Source organism: Sebastes umbrosus, chromosome 24 (assembly GCF_015220745.1).
Source record: "Sebastes umbrosus isolate fSebUmb1 chromosome 24, fSebUmb1.pri, whole genome shotgun sequence".
Classification (NCBI taxonomy): domain Eukaryota; kingdom Metazoa; phylum Chordata; class Actinopteri; order Perciformes; family Sebastidae; genus Sebastes; species Sebastes umbrosus.
In genome coordinates, this window is record NC_051292.1 from 955,183 (window position 1) to 978,315 (window position 23,133).

At 39.2% G+C, this 23,133-nt stretch overlaps 1 protein-coding gene across 12 annotated transcripts; it reads right to left on the reverse strand.

The window, feature by feature from the left end:
* Positions 1 to 890: 890 nt before the first annotated feature.
* Positions 891 to 23,016, reverse strand: bin1b (bridging integrator 1b). 12 transcript variants are annotated; one of them, XM_037761453.1, is made up of 18 exons: positions 22,582 to 23,011; positions 14,099 to 14,179; positions 13,847 to 13,901; positions 13,675 to 13,769; positions 12,870 to 12,965; positions 12,619 to 12,726; positions 12,107 to 12,199; positions 9,465 to 9,550; positions 8,076 to 8,151; positions 7,941 to 7,996; positions 7,808 to 7,852; positions 6,386 to 6,428; positions 5,949 to 6,074; positions 3,347 to 3,367; positions 2,820 to 3,071; positions 2,575 to 2,628; positions 2,087 to 2,188; positions 891 to 1,948 (listed from the first exon to the last, which is right to left on the reverse strand). In XM_037761453.1, exons 1-18 carry the CDS (start codon positions 22,660 to 22,662, stop codon positions 1,847 to 1,849), a joined length of 1,572 nt encoding a protein of 523 aa, XP_037617381.1. In that variant the 5' UTR covers positions 22,663 to 23,011; the 3' UTR covers positions 891 to 1,846. The 12 variants fall into 12 exon arrangements, with proteins under 12 accessions (XP_037617381.1, XP_037617380.1, XP_037617384.1 ...); XM_037761452.1 differs by having other exon boundaries at positions 5,949 to 6,083; XM_037761456.1 differs by lacking the exon at positions 7,808 to 7,852 and having other exon boundaries at positions 22,582 to 23,016.
* Positions 23,017 to 23,133: the final 117 nt, after the last annotated feature.

Genomic DNA, 23,133 nt, shown 5'->3' on the forward strand with positions numbered 1-23,133 from the left:
AAACCGGCTCTTTGTGGCCTTTAGCAGTCCGTTGAGTAACTTGCTTTTCTTAGTAATTAACCACAAAAGAATGCAGCAGCTCATAAAGTAAGAACATTTCACAACCTGTGAGACGCCCTGAGGAAAATACGTTCCTATGTGACCAACCTAAACATTTTTCTACCAAATCTCTGAAGGATGTTGATATTTTTTTATGGTAAACGTGTTTCAGTACAAACACATTTTCTTAATACTGACACAGAGGGTTATGAATTGTTCACATTTAGGCAGAGATAATTGGCTCCTTGGAGATGAGCCAAGCCTGCGCAGAATCGATCACCGGTGTTCTGTAGTGGGCCCTTTTACAGCATACAATGAGGTGGGTTACTTTAGCAACATGAACAACACCATGGATTTATCATTAAACAGTGACCTGCTGGTAGGCCTTATCAGAACCATGAACAGCACCATGGATTTATCATCAAACAGTGACCTGCTGGTAGGCCTTATCAGAACCATGAACAGCACTATGGATTTTACCAACAATTTGCTCAAACCTCAGTCAGATAAAGTATAAAAAAGTAAGGCAGACTAAACTAGCGGGTAGGGCAACGAAGGATAGAAGGCAAATGAATACAGTTTGACATTTAGTGATGTTGGAAGCCCATACAGCCACATAGCCACATAAACTACACAATCAAGCCACACACGACAACAAACTACACATGTGTAAGCAGAGTGTGGGCCTCCGTTGACACCATAACCAGACAGACATGGTGTTGCACAGAGGAACAACAGCAGGGTTTGAGGAATTAATGGTTGCATTATTAATAATATTTAAGCTCTTTCAGCCATAACACGTGGCCTCTTACTCAGCAGATTGAGGATAAATTAAAAACACTGACGCCACATGCTGTTTCATTCATCTTTAATGACACTGACTTGATCCAACATATGGTGCATTAGTTACCACTTCCACACAATGTAAAAATACAGTTTGCATGGGTTTAACTTTGGTTTCTGCAGTATATTTGGTTAAAAAGGTTTCAATGTTTAAGTCTCTCATTTAGCTGCTTGCGTCACAGTTTTGGATCCATGGGGTCAAAGTAATTAGCCTGAACCTGATTTATACTGGAAAAAACACTCAAGAAAGAAAAATGTGTGTGCACAGTAGTGATCCAGTGTTAGTGCACACAGAGATCCAGAATCAGTTTCATATGAAAAATGTTTAAAAAGAGTTAAACAGCATGCATCTCTTGTCTCAAAGTGGTAAATAGTTATAAATAGTGGTAACTAAAGAAGATGAAGGATAGCTGAGTTGGATGATGTTTTGCATTTCATCCATCAATGAAAAGATGATTCAAAAATCAAAATAAAAGCGTATGTGCATTAGAAAATGTAAGCCACACATCAAGTCATGTCCTCAAAATGGCCAGTAAAATAAATGAAAAACTACTGTTCCCTTTGATAATCCTACAAGCCCAAGAAACTGTAATAGACTGATAATGCAAACATCCTGTGTTCTTCCATAAAAGACAATACAATCAAATGCTTCATGCAATGAACTGCGACTGTTGATAATACACAACATAAAACATTCATACAATACATCCATGACTCATTTTTCCTTTTTGAGTTCAGCATATAAATAATTCAGGAATAAGAAATCAAAAAAAAACTTTGGGTGTACAATTTGACTTTTAGATAATTGTGCACCATTTAGCACAAGGGAGTGAGTCGGGGTAATACAGTATCATATCATCTTCTAACTATAATGTTCATTTCGGTTTGTGTACATGTGTTCATTTAGTGAGTTCTATCTTTATATCGGAGGAGTTCGGGGCCAAATCTTTCTGCGGCATAAAACTCAAACCTTCTGAGTGAAGTTCTCGGGGAAAACGCCTTTGACTGAAATATCTTTGTTCTGCACCCAGTGAGACTCCTGCACACCCATGAGCCAGCCGTCATCCTGCAGAAACACACACGTTTCAGTGCAGAAATCTTAGTAACTAACAAGTAAACAGGTTGTATATGAAGCTAAACTGGTCTGCATGCCTACTAAGCAAAAGTAGGAAGCTGATAGTGAAAGAGAGTGTGTGTCAGTGACCTGTTCATCTGGGTTGTCAAAGGCCAAAACCAGCACATCATCTCCGATCTTCAGTTCCAGCTCATCACCGTCAGTGGCAGCGTAATCATGTATCGCTTTTACCTAGAGCACAAAAACAGCCACAATAAAGGTTTGGATTGAATATGGACAATGTTTATGAATATCATTAAATTGGGTAAACATTATTATAATAATAATGATAGATATCACCATGAAACTTTTTTGTATTACAAAATGTTATATTTAAATATAAACATGAGGTATTATCTAATGGTAACTTTTGGTGAATTTAGGAGAAATCTACAGACGCAAATAGACAAATAAATCTTTTCTTCCCACAAGTCTGAAAGAAGACATGTTATGGACGTAAAATAAACCAAAATCTCTAAATTGACCAGTGCATGAAAAATGATGTTTTTGCCTTCTCCCCTTAAAAAATGGTGTATTTTATCACAAATTAATGGAGGAGAAGCATGACGTCATTTCACCTTGTAGAGGAATCCTGGAGGGAGTTCTCCATCCGAGCCATTGGTCACCGCACTCTGCACCATAAAACAAGCAGAAAAGGTCCGGCTGTGTTATTAAGGAAGTCAAAGAAATGTGTAATGAAGAAGGTCTGAAGCGTTAAACAGAAGAAAGAAAAGGAAGAAGAGATGATCCTTGAAGTTTTAATTTGTGATTGTTTGAAGACCCCACTGAGGTCGCTCCTGCCTCCCTATCCATCCGACCCTACCTCTCCATCGTCACCCCAGCCACCCTGTCCCACTTGGACTCCATCGTCGTCCCAAGTTGGCTCGGCGTACGACTGAGCAGCTCCGTTGCCGCCCCAACTCTCCTGACCCTGAGCCGTTTCTGCATTGTCCCATCTGGGCTGCAGGGTGTAGCTCTGGGTGCTGCTTTCATCGTAATCCCAGCCCGCTTGGGCCTCCTCTGGGTACTGGTCCTCATCACGCAGGGTCTCCTGCTCTGCAGCGGTCTGTTCTCGCTACAAAAGGTCAGGGGGTTGTGGAGCATTGTGGCGGGTTTTGAAGCGACAGGAAGGGTAGGTGGAAGGTACAGAGTAGACGCCAGAGGAGCAGTTTGGTTAATAAAGGTCACGACCCGGGGTGGTGTGGGTGTCATAAAGGAAAGGAAGGAGGTTGTGATGAAAAAAGATGGAGTTGTAGCGTTATTTCTTCGTCTAGGGTCCATCTTCCTCTGCTTTACTTCACATTATAGAAAATAAAAGAGCACATTTCTCCGTTAGGAACTCATGCTTACCCATGAGTCCCATGATGGCGCCTTCCGTGGAGCAGTAAGAGACAAGAAGTGTCATACATTAAAAAATAAACGTAGCACGCATGAATTCAACGGGTTTTAAGGGAAGTCCAATTTGCTTGTAACATGAACCTAATAGGATCAAAATCCCCAAAAACTTAAGACACCAAAAAGAGAATAAAATGCATTTCAGAGCTGTAAAGCAGGCCCATTCAATTGGTGGCCCATGGGCTGAAACCGGGCCTTTAACGACCTCAATCTGGTCCTTTTTACATTTATAAATATAAAAAAAGTATTATAAAATGTATGATTTCTTCCAATAAGAGAGTTTATTCCTGTTCAGTTTATGGGTGATTATCAGAAGATCATCATTTTATTAGTAGGCTTATTAGCCCATTCATTAGTTATGTCTTAAGCAACGCAAAAATGCTTTGCAGCTTTTTCTTGAAGCATTATTTCATAATTATCAAAACTGATGCAGATCAATTTAGATGTTGTTTTTCCTCTTCTTTTTTTGCTAATTTATTTATTTTATTTTATTTTATTTTATTTTATTAAGATCATCATTTTATTATTAGGCTAATTCGCCCATTCATTACTTATGTCTTGTCAAGCACAGAAATATTTATTATGTTAAAAAGATTTAACCCCGGCTGTCTCAGCAGAGTCAAACTAAATAAAAAAAAGGTGTTAAATGCAACATTTTGTTCATTAAAACATCAACCTACTAAGATGGAAAGTGTGTATTGCTTTCACATTTAAATTCCTAAATTTGCAGATCAGACACAGAGAAATTTAAAGAAAGCAGTAATTGAAGAGGCGTGCTGTGTAGAGGCAGGCTACTGGTTGTTCCTCCATATTTCATCAATCACCGTCATCAATAAATCTGATCAGCTAATGAGTATCAAGCAAAACAAACAATCACATGCAAAGTGAGGCTGAATGGCCATGCAATGGATCTGTTCAAGTTAAAACACACACACACACACACACACACACCCCAGATGACAGAAACTGTGTTTACATGCAGTCTGGAGTTGGATCTCTGCACCATGTGTGAGACGTAAACGTGTGTGAGAGAGTCCAGGTCTGTAGACCATGTTGAGCAAAGAATAGTTGAATTAAAAAACCTTTAAAAAATCTAAGCGTAGCTGTCAATTTAATCTCTGTCAGAGGTTAATTAACGCTTAAAAGCTGGGCTACATTTTGTCGAGGAAAAACTGTCATTTCCATTTTCAAAGGGGTCCCTTGACCTCTGACCTCCAGATGTGTGAATGTAAATGGGTTCTATGAGTACCCACGAGTCTCCCCTTTACAGATATGCCCACTTTATGATAATCACATGCAGTACAAATGTGTTATTGTCTTCTTTCCTAAAATGGTGTATTTGAATATTTCTGCATGTTTGGGTCCATAAACAGTCGTGAATTACATAAATTGGGTTTCACTGTAAAGCTGCTCACTGTATAAAATGACCTGTGGTGACCTCTAGGATAATCACAGCCTCATGAAACTTTACAGCCACAAGGATGGATGGATCAGACTAGAGACCTAGAGCATTCAGAGGATGGATGGATCAGACTAGAGACCTAGAGCATTCAGAGGATGGATGGATCAAACTAGAGACCTAGAGCATTCAGAGGATGGATGGATCAGACTAGAGACCTAGAGCATTCAGAGGATGAATGGATCAGACTAGAGACCTAGAGCATTCAGAGGATGGATGGCTTTCCTAGCTAGATGACAATAAGGGGGTTTCTGAGCAGTTTACACAACAGAAGTGCTCGCCATCCAATCGCAGAAAAATGCAATTCTTGCAGAAATCTCAAAACGTTTTTGATCCCAAATCACAGCATGTCTTCCTCTATGGTGTTCCTCAAGGTCTTGGTGTCTTAATGTGGTAATTTGGAGGGATTATTGATCATTTTTATCAATTCTCCAGTAGTAAAAAAAAAATTGTTAAATTTAACACCAAATCTGTGTAACAAATGGCATCAACCCAAAAATTGCTGCAACAACTTATGAGACATAATAGAGCATGGGGATGACCATCATATGCTTCTGTTGTAATGATTAGTGACTAGAAGAACTTTACACACAGTGCTGAGCTGCATCTCAGATTAATCTTCAGGTTCTCAGCTTTCAGATGATGTCACCCCGTCTAAGTGACATCTACTGTTGACCTGCTATCTCCCCCTAAACACCCCCTGTACCCCCTTAAGAAAGACTAAAACGGCTCTACTGTGGGTCTCAGAGGGTTAAAGATGTTCTGGACCTTCTTTGGTTTTGTGAGATCAGTCCAGTCGAGGTGAAATTAAATATAATTAACAGGTTTTTAAAACTACATGTAAACACAGACTTCACCCCTTCAGCTCTGCCGACCTTTGACCTTAACGAAGCACACCCACCTTGGGAGCTGGACATGTGACGGGCTGTAATACCTCCACATCCCAATCCAGCAGGTTCACCCCTGACCCAGGCTCACACTGCTTCACACACACACTCAGGTTAGGAGGGTTCACTATCAGCAGCGTCACGTTATCTCTGCTCTGTAGGTAGAAATAAACTCATGAAGCCCAGTGAGGACTAGGATGACCAGTCTGACCTGCTGTGTCGCGGCGGCGCTGCAGTCTGTGTTGGTGTCCGGCGCTGAGGCCTCGTCCTGCTGCTGTCTCTGGTCCGGAGACGGCGTCAGTCGGGGTGGAGGCCGGCTGGGAGGCGGACCGGGCCTCTGCACCGCCAGGAGGGTTCAATCGAAACCACACAGCACACACGTGCACACATGCAAAAGCAGCGAGGGACACAGAGACACATTAGTACACACTCAATGACGGATGGTTGTCAGATGCTGACGACACACTCCTTCTTGTGCTCCTTTGATTTATGCTGATATCTTCTCTATTTGTTCCTTTGGTTGCTTTGTGCAATGACGCTGGTGCTTCTTTTTATCCTCATACATTCATCAATGTGACTCTACTGCTGTAACTTCATCAACAAAAGTTTCTACATTCACGTGGACACGGTCAGTAGTTTAACTTTTACCTTTGGTGGTGAGCTGGCTGATTCGCTGTGGTTGGTTTCCTCGCTGAGAGGAAGAGAAAGAAAAAGAGAAGAGGAAAAGGATGCATGAAAATAGGGAGGAAGAAAAGAGATAATGAAGAAGATTTGCTGACTCACACTCATCACACATGCAGTTCTCAGCTGCATCCACATGAGGGCGACAACAAGCTTTAAACAGCCTCAGTGGAATATGTCCAGACTGGGACTGAGTTTTGTTGTAAAGTTGTAACTTTATAATAAAATATATAATAATAGCATGACCTTTTTCTCATAACAGTATTATTTAATCTTTAAACATTATCACTTGTGAAAATCAGATTTTTCCTGACGTGTCCTTGATACAATCCCAGGTTGTAAAAAGCAGTTTAAATGTATTTTTTTATTTATTTACTGCAGTAGCCTGTAGGACTGGGACGATACACCATATAGCTCCTGATTCAATACTATCACGATACTTTGGTGCAGATTTAATATGTGTTTTTGTTTTGACCATGGGAAAAAGTTTAATCATACACTTCTAGGAACTTTTACTTTGGAAAATCTCTAAAATAATCCAGTAAAAATGTTTGATTTTCAGCATGTATGTAGTCCGAGATGTCCTGAAGTCAAATATATCAGTCATTGTCAGGAATTATTTATTATCCAGCAACCCAAGAATCAAAGAATAAAGACATTTCCCTCACAGATTAGTGGTATTTTCTTTTTAATTTATAAAGGACATGTAATGTTTTATACTTCTGGTGAATATAATCCATCAATCTTATTTCCATAGATGTATTTTGTATATACAGTTCCCTTTGTGAACACTTAATTTTGAAAACCGGACGTAGTCCCACGTGTCTACTTCCTCTAACTTCACCAAGGTGGTCTCTAGCTCTCCCGTCAGCTCCGTTCTCTTTATACATCCAAGGTCAGCTCCATCGGGGCCGTTTCAATGCGAGAACAGAAATGTCAGTATATGGGTGCTCTACAGTCGTAGCGTCGGCCTATTTGACCACGGAGACGAGTGCGACGGCCGGCTTCACCGCCATGTTACCGTGATACGATAACGTTTCCTGTCCGTGACAGAGTGAGCATGCAGCTCTAGCCGTGATGTCTAGCTCTGCTTTTCCTGTCAATGTGTGAAACCCAAAGTGTTTCCATACTTTACTGGATGTGTAGTGTTTACCATGCTGGATTTAACATGGGAGGGTGCAGGTCGTATATAAATATATCGATTCTGGCATTAAAAATTTTAAATCGTAAAAAAAAGAAATGGCGATATAAAGGAGATTTTTTTCCCACCCGTGGCAGCCTGTGGTTTAAAGGGTTAGGGTTGCATTCAAAAAGCAAACGATGAGTTAATTTTCTCGATGAAAATGAAGCAAAGCGTGGCATGCTCAGCCGGTGTGCAGCACATTTTACCTCTTGGCACCTTCTCCTGTCTTTGCTGCTGCAGCACCACCTTTTCTGCAGTAGGGGGCGGTGTGACGGACATTACTCTCATGTGTTCAACATGTCCTTAAATCTTTCAAATGTAACTGAAAGCTCGACTTACTTTAGCTCCCGCTGCTCCTCCAGTTTGGTCATGATGTCGTTCAGGTTCTGGCTGAGCTGATGGGAGCAGACAGAGACTGATCAATACATCAGCTGGTCATGATGTCATCAATCACATGGGAACAGTTGGACTCACCTTGCCCATTTCCCCGTGGAACTTCTCCTGATGACCCGCCAGGCGCTGGAATGTGTTAACATAGACGCCAACACGACTGCAAAAAAACACACACACGTGTTTTTAACACTGAGTTGTCATTAACCCTCTGAGACCCACAATAGAGCTGTTTTTGTCTGTTTTAGGGGGGCACAGGGGGTCTTTAGGGGAGATAGCAGGTCAACAGCACTCTGTGTCAAATGTTCTAGTCATAAATACCACATTAAGACACCAAGACCTTGAGGAACACCATAGAAAAAGCCATGCTATGATTTGGGATAAAATAATTTTGATATTTGGAGATTTCTGCAAGAACTGAATTTTTCGGCGATTGGATGGCGAGCATTTGTGTTGTGTAAACTGCTCAGAAACCCCCTTATTGTCAATGTAGCTAGGGAAGCCATCCATCCTCTGAATGCTCTAGGTCTCTAGTTTGATCCATCCATCCTCTGAATGCTCTAGGTCTCTAGTTTGATCCATCCATCCTCTGAATGCTCTAGGTCTCTAGTTTGATCCATCCATCCTCTGAATGCTCTAGATCTCTAGTTTGATCCATCCATCCTCTGAATGCTCTAGGTCTCTAGTTTGATCCATCCATCCTCTGAATGCTCTAGGTCTCTAGTTTGATCCATCCATCCTCTGAATGCTCTAGGTCTCTAGTTTGATCCATCCATCCTCTGAATGCTCTAGGTCTGTAGTTTGATCCATCCATCCTCTGAATGCTCTAGGTCTGTAGTTTGATCCATCCATCCTCTGAATGCTCTAGGTCTCTAGTTTGATCCATCCATCCTCTGAATGCTCTAGATCTCTAGTTTGTGGCTGTAAAGTTTCATGAGGCTGTGATTATCCTAGAGGTCTCCACAGGTCATTTTATACAGTGAGCAGCTTTACAGTGAAACCCAATTTATATAATTCAAGACTGTTTATGGACCCCAGTATGCAGAATTATTCAAACACACCATTTTAAAATAGGAGACAATAACACATTTGTACTGGATGCAAGAAACTGCATGTGATTATCATAAAGTGGGCATGTCTGTAAAGGGGAGACTCGTGGGTACCCATAGAACCCATTTACATTCACATATTTTGAGGTCAAAGGTCAAAGGGACCACTTGGAAAGTCGCCATGCCGGTTTTTCGTCGCCAAAATTTAGGGCAAGTTTAGAGCGTTATTTAACCTCCTTCCTGACAAGCTAGTATGACATGGTTGGTACCAATGGATTTTTTTTTAGGTTTTCTAGTTTCATATGATACCAGAACCTTCACTCTAGCTTTAAAACTTGTTACAGCATCTGTGAGACCGTAAAGTCGGACTGGATCGTGGGTCTCAGAGGGTTAAATATTTTATAAGAAGAAGAAAGAGTCTCACTTGTCCCACAGTGCCGGAAGCTCGTCTTGTAACTCCACGTTCAGCTCCTCAAAAATCTTCTGAGCTCGGCCCAGCTCCTCCTCCGCCTGCACACACACAGAGTTCACATGTATTATTATTGCGTGTTTGTGTGTGTGTAGTACAGATAATTTAGTTTTTCATGAGCACGCCAGCATGCAGACGAACACATACAGGGTTTCATAGCGACGTGTGGATGCTGTGAGCGTTCAAATCAGAGTCTGATAGTGATGCAAAGTTTACAAAAACAATGTAAACAATAGTTTGGATTGGGGATCAAATTATAGTGAGGCTCTCTACACATGATCAGCATATCAGTCGTGAGATATTGAGAGATGAAATAATAAATGTTTTCTTTCAGTATGAATTAGGATGTTATTATTATTATTATTATTATTATTATTATTATTATTATTATTATCATCAGTAATGGGTGATTATTGGAATTAGGAAGGAATTCATGGTGAAACCGCTAAAACTGTAACAACAGTGAGTGTTTTGGAGAACGCTACGGTACGTCAAACAGAGAAGAATATAAGTATATGTTATACTTACTATAATATATAAGATTTCTATGAACAGGTAGAAGTTTACAAGACTTTTTAATCACCAAATTATCATTTTAATAAGAACATTTCAGCCTTGATTACAGCTGCAACCATTAATCGATCAGTTGTCAACTATTAAATTAATCATTCACTTTTTTAATAACAAATTAACCTCTTGTGGATCCAATGAGCCAAACTGTATTTATGTGTGATGATGTTAGTCCCCATAGGAGACATTTCATTGTGGTGTAACATGACCTCACTGTATAAAATGACCTGTGGTGACCTCTAGGATAATCACAGCCTCATGAAACTTTACAGCCACAAACTAGAGACCTAGAGCATTCAGAGGATGGATGGATCAGACTAGAGACCTAGAGCATTCAGAGGATTGATGGATCAGACTAGAGACCTAGAGCATTCAGAGGATGGATGGATCAAACTAGAGATCTAGAGCATTCAGAGGATGGATGGATCAAACTAGAGACCTAGAGCATTCAGAGGATGGATGGATCAAACTAGAGACCTAGAGCATTCAGAGGATGGATGGATCAAACTAGAGACCTAGAGCATTCAGAGGATGGATGGATCAGACTAGAGACCTAGAGCATTCAGAGGATGGATGGATCAAACTAGAGACCTAGAGCATTCAGAGGATGGATGGATCAAACTAGAGACCTAGAGCATTCAGAGGATGGATGGATTAAACTAGAGACCTAGAGCATTCAGAGGATGGATGGATCAAACTAGAGACCTAGAGCATTCAGAGGATGGATGGATCAAACTAGAGACCTAGAGCATTCAGAGGATGGATGGATCAAACTAGAGACCTAGAGCATTCAGAGGATGGATGGATCAGACTAGAGACCTAGAGCATTCAGAGGATGGATGGATCAAACTAGAGACCTAGAGCATTCAGAGGATGGATGGATCAAACTAGAGACCTAGAGCATTCAGAGGATGGATGGATTAAACTAGAGACCTAGAGCATTCAGAGGATGGATGGATCAAACTAGAGACCTTGAGCATTCAGAGGATGGATGGATCAAACTAGAGACCTTGAGCATTCAGAGGATGGATGGATCAAACTAGAGACCTAGAGCATTCAGAGGATGGATGGATCAGACTAGAGACCTAGAGCATTCAGAGGATGGATGGATCAAACTAGAGACCTAGAGCATTCAGAGGATGGATGGATCAAACTAAAGACCTAGAGCATTCAGAGGATGGATGGATCAGACTAGAGACCTAGAGCATTCAGAGGATGGATGGATCAAACTAAAGACCTAGAGCATTCAGAGGATGGATGGCTTTCCTAGCTAGATTGACAATAAGGGGGTTTCTGAGCAGTTTACTCAACACAAGTTCTCGCCATCCAATCACAGAAACATGCAATTCTTGCAGAAATCTCCAAATGTCAAAAGTTTTTGATACCAAAACACAGCATGGCTTTTTCTATGGTGTTCCTCAAGGTCTTGGTGTCTTAATGTGGTATTTTGGAGGGATTATTGATCATTTTTATCAACTCTCCAGTGGTAAATTTAGCACCAAATCTGTGTAACAAATGGTATCAACCCACAAATTGCTGCAACAATTTACGAGACATAATAGAGCATGGGGATGACCATCATATACTTCTATCATAATGTTCTAAACCCTTATACACTCACAATTTATTTTAATTAGTTAATTAATTAATGTTTATTTCTAAAATTAATCTTCAGGTTTCCAGCTTTCAGATGATGTACACCACTTCTATGTGACATCTACTGTTGACCTGCTATCTCCCCCTAAAGACCCCCTGGAACTCCCTAAGAAAGACAAAAACTGGTCTATTGTGGGTCTCAGATGGTTAAAGGGACTGTATGAACACACGTATAAATGTTTTTTAATTGTTTTTTAACCTAAAAAATTAGACCTTCCGCGACATTTCACTAAAAAACACAAATATCAACCTGCTGGTGGCGCTAGAGGAAACATGAGAGGATCACCAAAGTCTCCTGATCATGTGACAGAGAGCCTGCTGACAGGTGTGGGGCGAGGGGGGGAGGAGTCAGTGATGAACCAGAGTGTCACCTGGTTGTAGGAGAGGTTAGTCTGAGCCACCTGGTGGGCTGATATCAAACCCTGAGCCCAGCTGGGAGCCGCCATCTCCAACAGGGCTGCTTGCTAACCAACGCACACCATGCAACAAAGAGGAGGAAGAGGAGGAGGAGGAGGAGGAGGAGAGAGAGAGAGAGAGAGAGAGAAAGAGAAAAGAAAAGCAAACAATTCAAGAGAAACGGCGACATGTTAATGAGCATTTAGAGTCAGTGTGAATGAATATAACGAGGGTTAATTAGTTCACTGATTAAAGTGATTTAAGGTGATATGAATTGTCCGTGCAATGACTAACTCATACCACCTTAAGTCAAAACTATTCCTTTAAACTTTAGCAGCAGAACACACACGCACACGCATGCACGCGCGCGCACACACACACACACACACACACACACACACACACACACACACACACACACACACACGCACACACACACACACGCGCACACACACACACACACAGACACATACACACTGGTGGTTACCTTGGCGATCTTGGCCTCATCCTTCTTCTTTCCTTTCTGTAAGGAGCTGAAGTGATGCCGGGCGCTGTCGAAGTCCACCATCTTCCTGTCGCGCTTCGCTATACGAGCCTGCAGCACAGCGCAGGTCACTTATTTACAATCAGGAAATCTTATTTTGAAAGGATATGTGATTATAAGATTAAAAATATCTTGTTTTATTGTGAAAAGAAGGAGACAAATATCTCAGATATTGTTTGTGTAAACATTCACACCTTGATGTCTGGAAAGTTAGCCAGGTAGGCGTCCAGAGAGGTCAGAGATTTGTCCGTGATGTTCTGGTGGTAGTCTAACCACAGAGTGTCTGTGTCCTGAAACACACGCACGCACACACGCACACACACATCAAAGTATCATAAAAGTACCTCTAATTTGTACTTAAGTACTTGAGTAAAGTACTTAGTTACATTCCACCGCTGCCGGCTGCACTCAGCTGCATCAGTCAGTGTGAAAATGATCTGGACTCTAGCCGACTGGGCTGGTCTAGAACCAGCCACTACTTCCTCTACTGCAGAGCTGAACCAGTGTTTCCCACATGGAGCCAAACTGGAACCAGAATAACTCCGGCTGTGGGAGACACTGGACGCTGTCTGCCTTTTACCTCCAAGTTATTGTCCATCTCCTTCTCTATCATCTCCTTCAGGGTGGAAGGACAGACAGACGCATGCAGTCAGGAAAACAAAGTGTGTTAGCAGTTAGAAGGAAGACAGAACCGTGGACTTTAATTGAATTATTTCAGGTGATTTTAGCTGGAAGAAATATTCATTATTTCAAGAAAAAAGGCGTCTAAAACATTTGAAACATTTCCTTTTTAAACCTTTTTTCAAACTAATGTGTAAAGATTATTCAGCCTACAGTGAATACAACATGAATGCATCTTTTTCTGTGTGCAAATATCATATTTAAGATGCAGGATTTATACATATAAGAGTCTGTGATGCTGAGGTGGAAGCAGAGAGAGGAAAGGAAGTAAACGCTCACTTATTCTCTTACTGTTTCTTTACTGGGTCCTGCTCTCACCTCTGTCAACGCGTCCATCTCCTCTTTGCCGAACCAGTCCGGTTCGTACATGTCGGCCAGACAGTCCTGAAGCCGCCGAGACGCGTCGTGCATCGCTGAAACACACGAGAGGAAGAGCAATGAGTCAAAAGGTTAAAGTTCCATTCAACAAAATGCTCCTAACTACACTCACTTTTCACTGCTGCCAGGTAGGCTTTCAGGTCCTTCTGCAGTTTGGTGCCTTCAGTCTGCAGGAGCAAACACAGAAAACATAAATGTGCCTTCAAATATCACTTCCTCTCAGCCCTCTACTGTGTAATAAATAGAAATACTTATTTAAAGTATTTTAAGAGAAAACATGTTGGCTGATTTCTTCACTTGCTTGGAGAAAAATTGTGTTTTGACGAATCAAATCATGATTAAAAGGAGTAAAATGTGTCCTGACCATCTGCTTGTTGAAGTTGGACACCATCTCCTCAAACGCAGCATCTCGGGTCTCGTCAGCTTTGCCGAGCTTCTGCAGGACCTGCAGAGGAGACGACATGCAATCAATCAATCAATCAATGAGTCAATCAATCAGTCTATGAATCTGTCTGTGCACGCTTCATTCAGATCTATAACTGGAGGGAAGCATCTTGTGTCTCCTCTACATCTACCAGCTGTGTGTGTTTGCTGTTTGAGGCTCTAAGTTGCGTTCACAATCACCAGAAACACTTTTATTTAAGGTTAAGTAAGGCTACATTAAACTGTCTTGTCTCTACTGGCAGCCAGGATATGGAGGTCAAAGGTCAAAGCCTCAGTGACCTGATGACACACGTAAAAGTGATCCTGAATGACGAGAGAAATATTTGACACCAACTCAAAGCAGCACTTCATGATATTAGAAAGCATCTTCAGCTTCCAGGCATCTGCTTTTATTTATGGCAGGAGGAAAGAAAGTTATTATTCCATTATCCGTTGAATCAAACAGAAAATAAACATTTAAGAATCAGTAAAGTTTCCCAAGAAGTGATTCTGCAGCTCACGATCGAGACAGCTGCAAAAAGACTACAATACCCTACTGCAGAACTACAGTTAATCACAACAGGACTCATCATGCCTACCTGTTTTTTACTTAGTTTACTAAATTTGGAATATATTTTAATTTCATTTGTATTATTTTATAATTGTTGTTTTAAATACATTGTTAAATATAAATAATTTAATTATTATTTTCAGATTTTTCTCTTGTTTTAGATTATTTCATTATATTTATTTGTATATCTTATTCTTTTAAATATTTTAATGTGCTTTAACATTAGCATTTCCTTATTTTATTAAAATGTTTCTGATTAAAAGTTGCATCAGTCTGCCTCTGTGTCTGATCATTTCCTCTGTTGCATATTAAAAGGTCTTATAAAATAATATAGAATAAAAAGGCTTGTGGTGAGTTTGCTGTGCTCTCCCTCTATGAATCAGTCTATCTGTAGAAGGAGGAGAAATCAAGACGTTCGTTTTGCTGTTTGTTAGTTGGACAAGGTCACCGGCTAATCTGAGCGTCCACCGTTGCCATCAGCACCACCTGCCGCCTTAATCCTGTGACGGATACACAAACCACGATCAACATGACGACTGGGACTTCCCCACTGATGCAACACACACACACACAGACACACGCACACACACACACACACACACACACACACACACACACACACGGTTTATATCAAGCAGAGCCTGTTTACAGCTCTCAGTCCTTCAGCTGACTGTACTACAGTACGAGCAGTAAAAGTACTCATAGTGCAGTAAAATGTCCTGTGACTGATATCTGATTCTATGAGACATTATTAGACAGTCAGGACGCTCCAAAGGGTCACCAGATAAATCTGAGGGGTCGTCAGATGATTAATGAGACAGAAGAAGAAGAAAATAAGTTCTGATGCACAAATTCATATTTATATTTTTGACTTTTCTCTAATGTTAGATTCATATCTGATGGATGCTGCGATGCTACTTTGGATTATTAGATTATTATGCACACCAGTAATAGATAACGCACTGTACATGACCTTTTGGTAACACTTTATAATAATCATCATTTATAAATGGTAATATAATAAAACTAAGTTAAAAGCAATGAAATGATAATTAATAATGTTTAATAATAGTTATAATATTCAATAATAATAATAATAATATAATAGTTACATTATGTAATAATTTATATTAATATTATTATTATTTTATTATTTTTATTACACTAAATTTATAATTTCATATAATAATAGTTAATAATAATTTCTGTAACATGAAATAATTATTTTATAAATTATATATAGTATCATAGCTGATAAGAGATGATAACTATTACATTCAGATTACATTAGTAAACTATTTATTAACAGTTTAACATTAACATTTTATATACTATATTAATATTTGTTAATTGAATACCAAATGATTTATAACCTTTTAAGAAATCTGTTGTAAAACATCTACATACATTACATAAATAGATGGACCAAAAACAATTATTAACCATTGACAGAGTATTAACTATCTATCTAAATAATGTTTACAGATGTTTTACAAAGTATTTATTAACCATTTAACAAGGTATTATAACCATCAGTTGTAAATTTATAATACCGTCCATATGTTTATAGATGGTTTACAAAGTATTTCTTTAAGGTTTACAAATAGTATCTTAATTATTAACAAATACTTATGTTATAATGTGTGCAACAATAAACTGTTAAAATAACATAAATTATAGCCTTACTAATAATTAAATAAAAATAACGACTAAAATAACTATTAACTAAGTTTTAATTAACTATTAATTTACCATTTATAAATGGTGGTTATCAGAAAGTTTCTTTTTCTTAACTGTACATAATTTAATTCTGTGTTTCAGGTCTGTCTCTGTGAATCACGTGCAACATAAATAAAGCGTATTATTCTGCAGAAGAAATATTTGAATCAGTGGTGGTATATCTATTAAAATCCAGATCTATATTTGGACGACACAGCTGGCGTCTCCTTCACTGCCCTCAGTGTCTGTCATCTCTTTGTGCACCAGTCACAGGCTGCTTCGTGGTGCATTCAGGTGATTCTAGATACGTCTAGAAGTATCATACACCTGTGAATACCTGTGTCACCTATACTGTTATAATAAGTGTAATGGGACGTGTGTGTGTGTGTGTGTGTGTGTGTGTGTGTGTGTGTGTGTCCATCGGTGTTCAGTTTCAGCCCCATAAATACCCCCGCCGCTCACACACAGGCAGTTGGAGGGGTATTAAGAGTGATGAGGAGGAGGCCCAGGCTATATATAGACACACACACACATATGAGCCCCGCCCACAGCAGTGAGGCATGCTGGGAGTCCTGGGAGGTGGGGGGGACAGGTGTGCAGGCCAAGCAGGGCAACCCTGAGGTCTGATCACTTTAGAGTCACATTACTAATCGTATAGAAAGTCACACTAATCTTATTATTGAAATCATAATCACAGAGTGCTTCACTTCTACATAATATACTTCTACTATATATACTTCTACTATCTATAATACTACATCTAGAATCTCAAACAACTAAAACAATGTTTGGGTAACACTTTAAGTCCTCCAATGCAGCATTTATGAACATTTAATAACATGTTTATAACACACTATAATGTTGATATAAGGACATGTATTAATGCACAGCAATTCTCCTATCAAGACTTATTTTATATTTTTAAAACTGTGTTTTACTATATTGTTATTATAATAAATAAACATCTTCTACAACTACATTATAGTGTGTTATAAACCATTTATTAAATGTTTTATATTTTGCTTATACTTAAAATAAAGTGTTTCCATATTTTGGATAAGACTCAGATTAACCTGCAGTTTTATTTTGTTCTGTTGTTGGTGCATATTGCCAAAAATAAAATGACCCCGAGCAGTGAACCTGGAGGCCTTTAGGGGCTGCTGAAGGTCTTTTAAATGCATTTTAATTTATTAATTAAAATTAAATTAAGTAATTAAATTAATTAATTTCATTAATATTTTACAATATGTATAATTTGTTCATTTCAGATTCTTTTTGTGCTTTATGTCTGTACGTTTTTAAAAGGTTTTTCTGCTCCCTGTGCTGTTATCCGCCGTCATGTTTCTTGATCTTTAAATAAATAATAAAGGCTTATATTGATGTGAGTATTAGAAGACAACACTGTTCGAGAAGTTGCAACGAATTGGGTCTGATGGGATGAGCACAACTTGTCTGTTTGTTATATTTATGTTACTTCTTTCTGTATGTGTGAGTTGTTAAAGTACGGGGGGTGGAGCAGTGTGCAGGAATGTTTTGGGTAAAAGAGCGTGGTTTAAGGGAGGTGGGGTGGTGAGGTAAGGTAAGGGGTATTGAGTGCTGAGGGTGTCGGGGTGGGTGGGTGGCTCAGTGTCATGGGGTCCGGCCTCTTTGACTCACAGCACCACACCGGGTCTCCGGCTGCTCTCTAAAGGGCACCTCCTCCTTCCTCCCTTCTCCTCCTCCCTCCTCCGTCACCGCACTCATCCGGATTCCACGGAGGGGAATTTTCCCAGAATGCTCTGCGGCACAGCTGACCGGTACATGAGCGGGTGACGTTACATCACTATGACAACGACGCTGGCACCGACAGCTGGTCTGAATCAAATTATTACTCACAGTGGAATAATAGAAGTTCTGTGTCATGAAACAATAAAAGTTTCATTTAAAGGATTTAAATTTCACTCAGGGATGCTCAGGTGTGACGTCTCTATCAAACGCTCTCTCTTTTTCCTCTTTAACACCATGTACGCGTCGGAGGAGAGAGTGGGCATGTCTGTAAAGGGGAGACTCGTGGGTACCCATAGAAGCCATTTTCATTCACATATCTGGAGGTCAGAGGTCAAAGGACCCCTTTGAAAATGGACATGACAGTTTTTCATCAACAAAATGTAGTGTGGAGGGTGGAGGGTGGAGGGCGGAGGGCGGAGGGCGGCGTGCCAGCAGACAGACAGCTGAAGCCGACGCTCCCCTCCTCCACCTCAGAGGGAAGATGATACTCTGACCTTCCTCTTTACTCCCAGCGGCTCAGTATCGCCTCCACGTCCGTCACACCGACTAAGACTCTAAGACTGAAAAGTTCAGTTCAGACTTTCTACATCCTGCAGGTTGATTTCCTCCAGATAAATATCTGTGACTTCAAGGCTTTGAGACACATTTCAGCAGAATCCTGCACACCTAAGACACGTTAGAGCATCCATAAACCAAACTCTTTACAATTTTCAGAGTATTTTAAAAAAGAATACTAAATTATCTTCATTTGTTTTGCCTCAAAAACATAACAATAAGAATTTAAACTCCTCTTTATGTCCAGTAATAAAACCAAGACCATGACCCTGCTTTTCCATGACCTTTGACCTCTATAACCAGAACCTTCTGTCACTGTTTTAATAATCTATAACATTTCTTCTTCCTGTTATTGCTATTTTCTGGCTAAAGAAACACAAACTTATATGTATAAAATGTCGCTGATATTCCCCGATTCTTCCTGTCTGGAAAACACCAGCCAGAAAAAAAATCCCATTATGGATCTGACTTTACTGGTCATTAACTATCTGTATTATTGATTAAATAAGTGTTACTAATGTGAAAGTTATTTAAACAAATGATTACATTGTTCTAAAATGATATTTATTATTATGAGGTATGCTTTAATAAAGAAAAGTGGGCTGGTGACATGTGGATCAACCACAGCAGTGTTACTGGGTATATGATATTTCATAACTGATTATCTGCATGATTTAAGGGCTTTGTAAGCCTAAAACATTTTGAAATTAACCAAGATCTTTTCCCTTAATTTACACATTACATTTGACATATCAAGCCATGAGTTAAGGTTGGTGTGATTCTTACAGGTATTTAAAAGACTTACCCCAGATTAAAGGTAGACTAATTAATAAATTAATGGATTGTATTACATTAAGGGATTTTTTATGGGGTTTCTGCACAGCTTAAGTTTTTTTTGGAGCGGTACAAACCCCTTAAACAAGATGAAAGCCATCCCTTAATTTATTTATTATTATTTATTTTCATGCCATATAGTATTTAACCATTAACAATGATGCAATTAAGGCATTTGTAATAGGATATCATGGAGGTAATTAATTGTAATATAATGTGGTATTTTTAATGGATTATCTGCATGGTCATTAACTCATTACTATCTCATTCATTAACATTCATTGACTATCTGTATTATTGATTAAATAAGTGTTACTGATATGAAAGTTATTTAAACAAATGGTCACATTGTTCTAAAATGATGATTATGATGTTTTAATAAAGAAAAATGCGCTGATGATATCTGGATCAACCACAACATTGTGACATTTAAGATGAATATGCTACAGAGAGTTATGTTGTATACTATTTAAGAAGAAGAAGAAGAAGAAGTGAAAGTCTTTATGTGAGATCTGGTGTTTTACCACTTCCTGTTGAAACTGGGAACTGCACAATACTTTGTTCAGTGAGATAAAAAATACTGATATTTATTTGAGTCGACTGTTCACATATGAAACATTTAAATTAGCCAGTTAGTTGGAGGAGAAAAAGCTCTTTATCAGGATCAGTTTTAGGCTTGTAGCAGCTTGTTCTGGTGTACAGTTCATTATGAAGTATTTAAAAGAAACTACAAGTACCTATAACTGATGTTTTTGTGAGTGTGCTGCCAGGTGTTTGGCATGACAGAAATAATAACTGTAAATGCAGTAACTCTTAATTCAGATTAATAATACTATATAATTAACAGATACACAATTACATATTATTATAGATAATAACATAATTGACTTTATTCACCTGTGAATATATAAAATGAGCTGCAACACTAAAGTGATGAACACATTCATTTATCAATATTTATAATAAATATAATCTGCATAATGAGTACTTCTAGTATATTGTTGCTGCATAGGAGCACAGGGCGGATGGATACACAAGAAGTAATTCCAGTATATCATGTAACGCAAATTAAAACTGTTTTTTCACATTTACATTTGTGTACAGATTAAACAAACCAGATACATCGCGTTGATTAGCGATCAGGCTAGCTGTTTCCATCTACTTGCAGTCTTTATGCTAAGCTAAGCTAATCACCTCCAGCTCTGTACTCAACACACGGAGTGACATCAAACTTCTCTTCCAACTCTTGGAAAGAAAGTGAATAATCGCATAATGCTGAACAGTTCCTTCAACCAAACCTCACTGTGATTTATAACGTTTTTAGAAGACTAAACTTCAGGAACTAAATTAGAGACTTTACAAGAAGAAGACGGACGGAAATATGTGCAGCTGCCACGAGGAATGAGCAGATACTCATCAGAGGAGCGTTGAGGAAGGACGGGTTAGAGTTACAACAGTCTGTTTTAGGGGGTTTGAACTGGAAACACAGACAGCAGAAAGGCCGAGGAGGACGCATAAAGCCGAACAAAATGAGAACAATAGGTGGTTTGAATGTCTGTGACTGACTGACTGACAGCACTCCTGGCGGCACCGAGGTGATTAGAGGGTAAAACCTCAGCAGGTGATTAGGACAGACAATAATAACTCTGGACACACACTGTTGCTCGGGTTTCATTCTGTCCTCCTTTACTATTCACTTTATAGAACATATATCACATTATTTTACTGTTACTTCTCTGAAACTTTGAATGCAACATTTGTTTCTGGACATTGTGTATTTTGAAGAGAAAAAGCAGCTGACTTTTACTTTGAAAACCTAAAGAAACTTTGAACTTTTACTTTTAGTTGAAAAGACTTTAAGGACTTCTTCTTGTAATATTGTCGCAGTACAACAAGTATCGTAACAGATTTGAATACTACATGTCAATCCTCGATAATACATACTACTTCCTACAGCCCTGCAGTTTGTTGAGGGGATCAAATGTGCACACGCTAAGAAACAAGAAACCCTTAAAATACCATCATTTAATCCTTAATTTACCCCTGAAAACATAAGAACACCTTAATTTAGATCAGTGTTTGGTATGGTTACAAAAGATCAATTAATTTGAAAGTTAATCACCACCATACCACCTTAATTTAAAAACCCTTAATCGTACCTTAATCATACCTTAATGCATTATATAAAGGGGATTAAAGGGGATTTCAGTGTATATTAAAGGGGATTTAAGGGATAGTAACCCCTTAAAATATATCAAATAGTGTTAGAGCTATTCCTGAATTTCACATCAACTGAAAAATGAAGGCCCCTTTAAGATATGGGCCTACGTGAATGGATAGCTTTCAAGGGGATTTTACCCCTAAAAACCCTTGAACTTTAAAAAAAACAAAAACACTAAAAGTACTTTAATTGTTAGTTGTTAAAGGGTAAATGTAAGGGTTTGCGAGGTAAAACTTTGGGTTTGGTTTCATGACAACAGTTGGACACCTAAGAAGAACATAACTTTTCTCTTTCCCTATGTGTTGTGTTTTAAAGTGCAATTTCAGGGTTACTTGTTCAATGTTACAGGGGTGACCCCAGTTTAATTTAATGATTAAGGTGCTTTTAACTCTTAAACCGTGCAGAATAATTATTAAGATAATTTAATAATATATTGCAATCAATGTGAATTTTCTCTCGGTTATGAACTATTGTTCCTTTAAAGTTTAAGTTAATAAATGTATTTAATGCTATTGAGATTTTGTCACTTAAAACCCCCTTATGCAGGTAACCCAATAAAACACCTTAATATATTACATATATTAATATCAGGTGCTAAATGTCACAGGGTTGACTTGACCCCATGTTTGGAATTCAGGTAAAGTTTCATTTAAAACCCCTTAAACTTAAATCAATCCATCCATTAATACGTTAGAGGGTAAAAAAGAGTAGAGGATTAGGTTTCACCGTGACAGGGGGACAACATGGAGAGGTTTACCTTCTCCTGCGCTCTGGTGAGCCTCTTCTGGACGTTGATGGCCAGTTTCCCGGCAGTGACCCCTTTCCCTATCTCGGCCATGGCGTGGAGGGCTCCCCGGCGGTGTCAGGACCAGAAGAAGAAGAAGAAGAACAAGAAGAAGAAGAGGGAGAAACCCTACTCTGGAAACCAACGGTGCGTAAAACCCTTCCAGAGGGCGGCTTGGCTTGCTGCGCGTAACTCTAATCCTGGTGACAGCTTCTTAAAGGTGCAATGTGTAATTTAATCCGGTTTATGTGCGACAAAAGAAGAAAAAAAGACAACAAAAAGCAGGTGGAGTTTGGAAGGCAGCGCGCAGGGACAGATTCAGATGGCGTCCTGGTCTCGGCTGATGGAGACGTGAGCTCGATATATGGAGAGATATTAAGTTTCCTCCTCACTCATCCTCTTAAAGGCGCAGCAGGTTGGTATTATTAGCCAGACATCTGTTGCATACATGCAACTGGTGTGTTGCTGTCTTTACGCACGGCCTTATTTATGTGCACAGAGTCAGATGTTGGAGCTAAATCAGTC

Bases quoted from the DNA above. Each gene is read 5' to 3' on its own strand.
- bin1b (XM_037761452.1), bottom strand. From the start codon at position 22,662: ATGGCCGAGATAGGGAAAGGGGTCACTGCCGGGAAACTGGCCATCAAC. The intron at 9,551-12,106 runs GTGACACTCTGG...GTGTGTGTGCAG, and splicing joins CTAACCTCTCCTACAACCAG to GCGGAGGAGGAGCTGGGCCG. The intron at 2,189-2,574 runs GTGAAATGACGT...TTTGTGCTCTAG, and splicing joins CTCCAGGATTCCTCTACAAG to GTAAAAGCGATACATGATTA.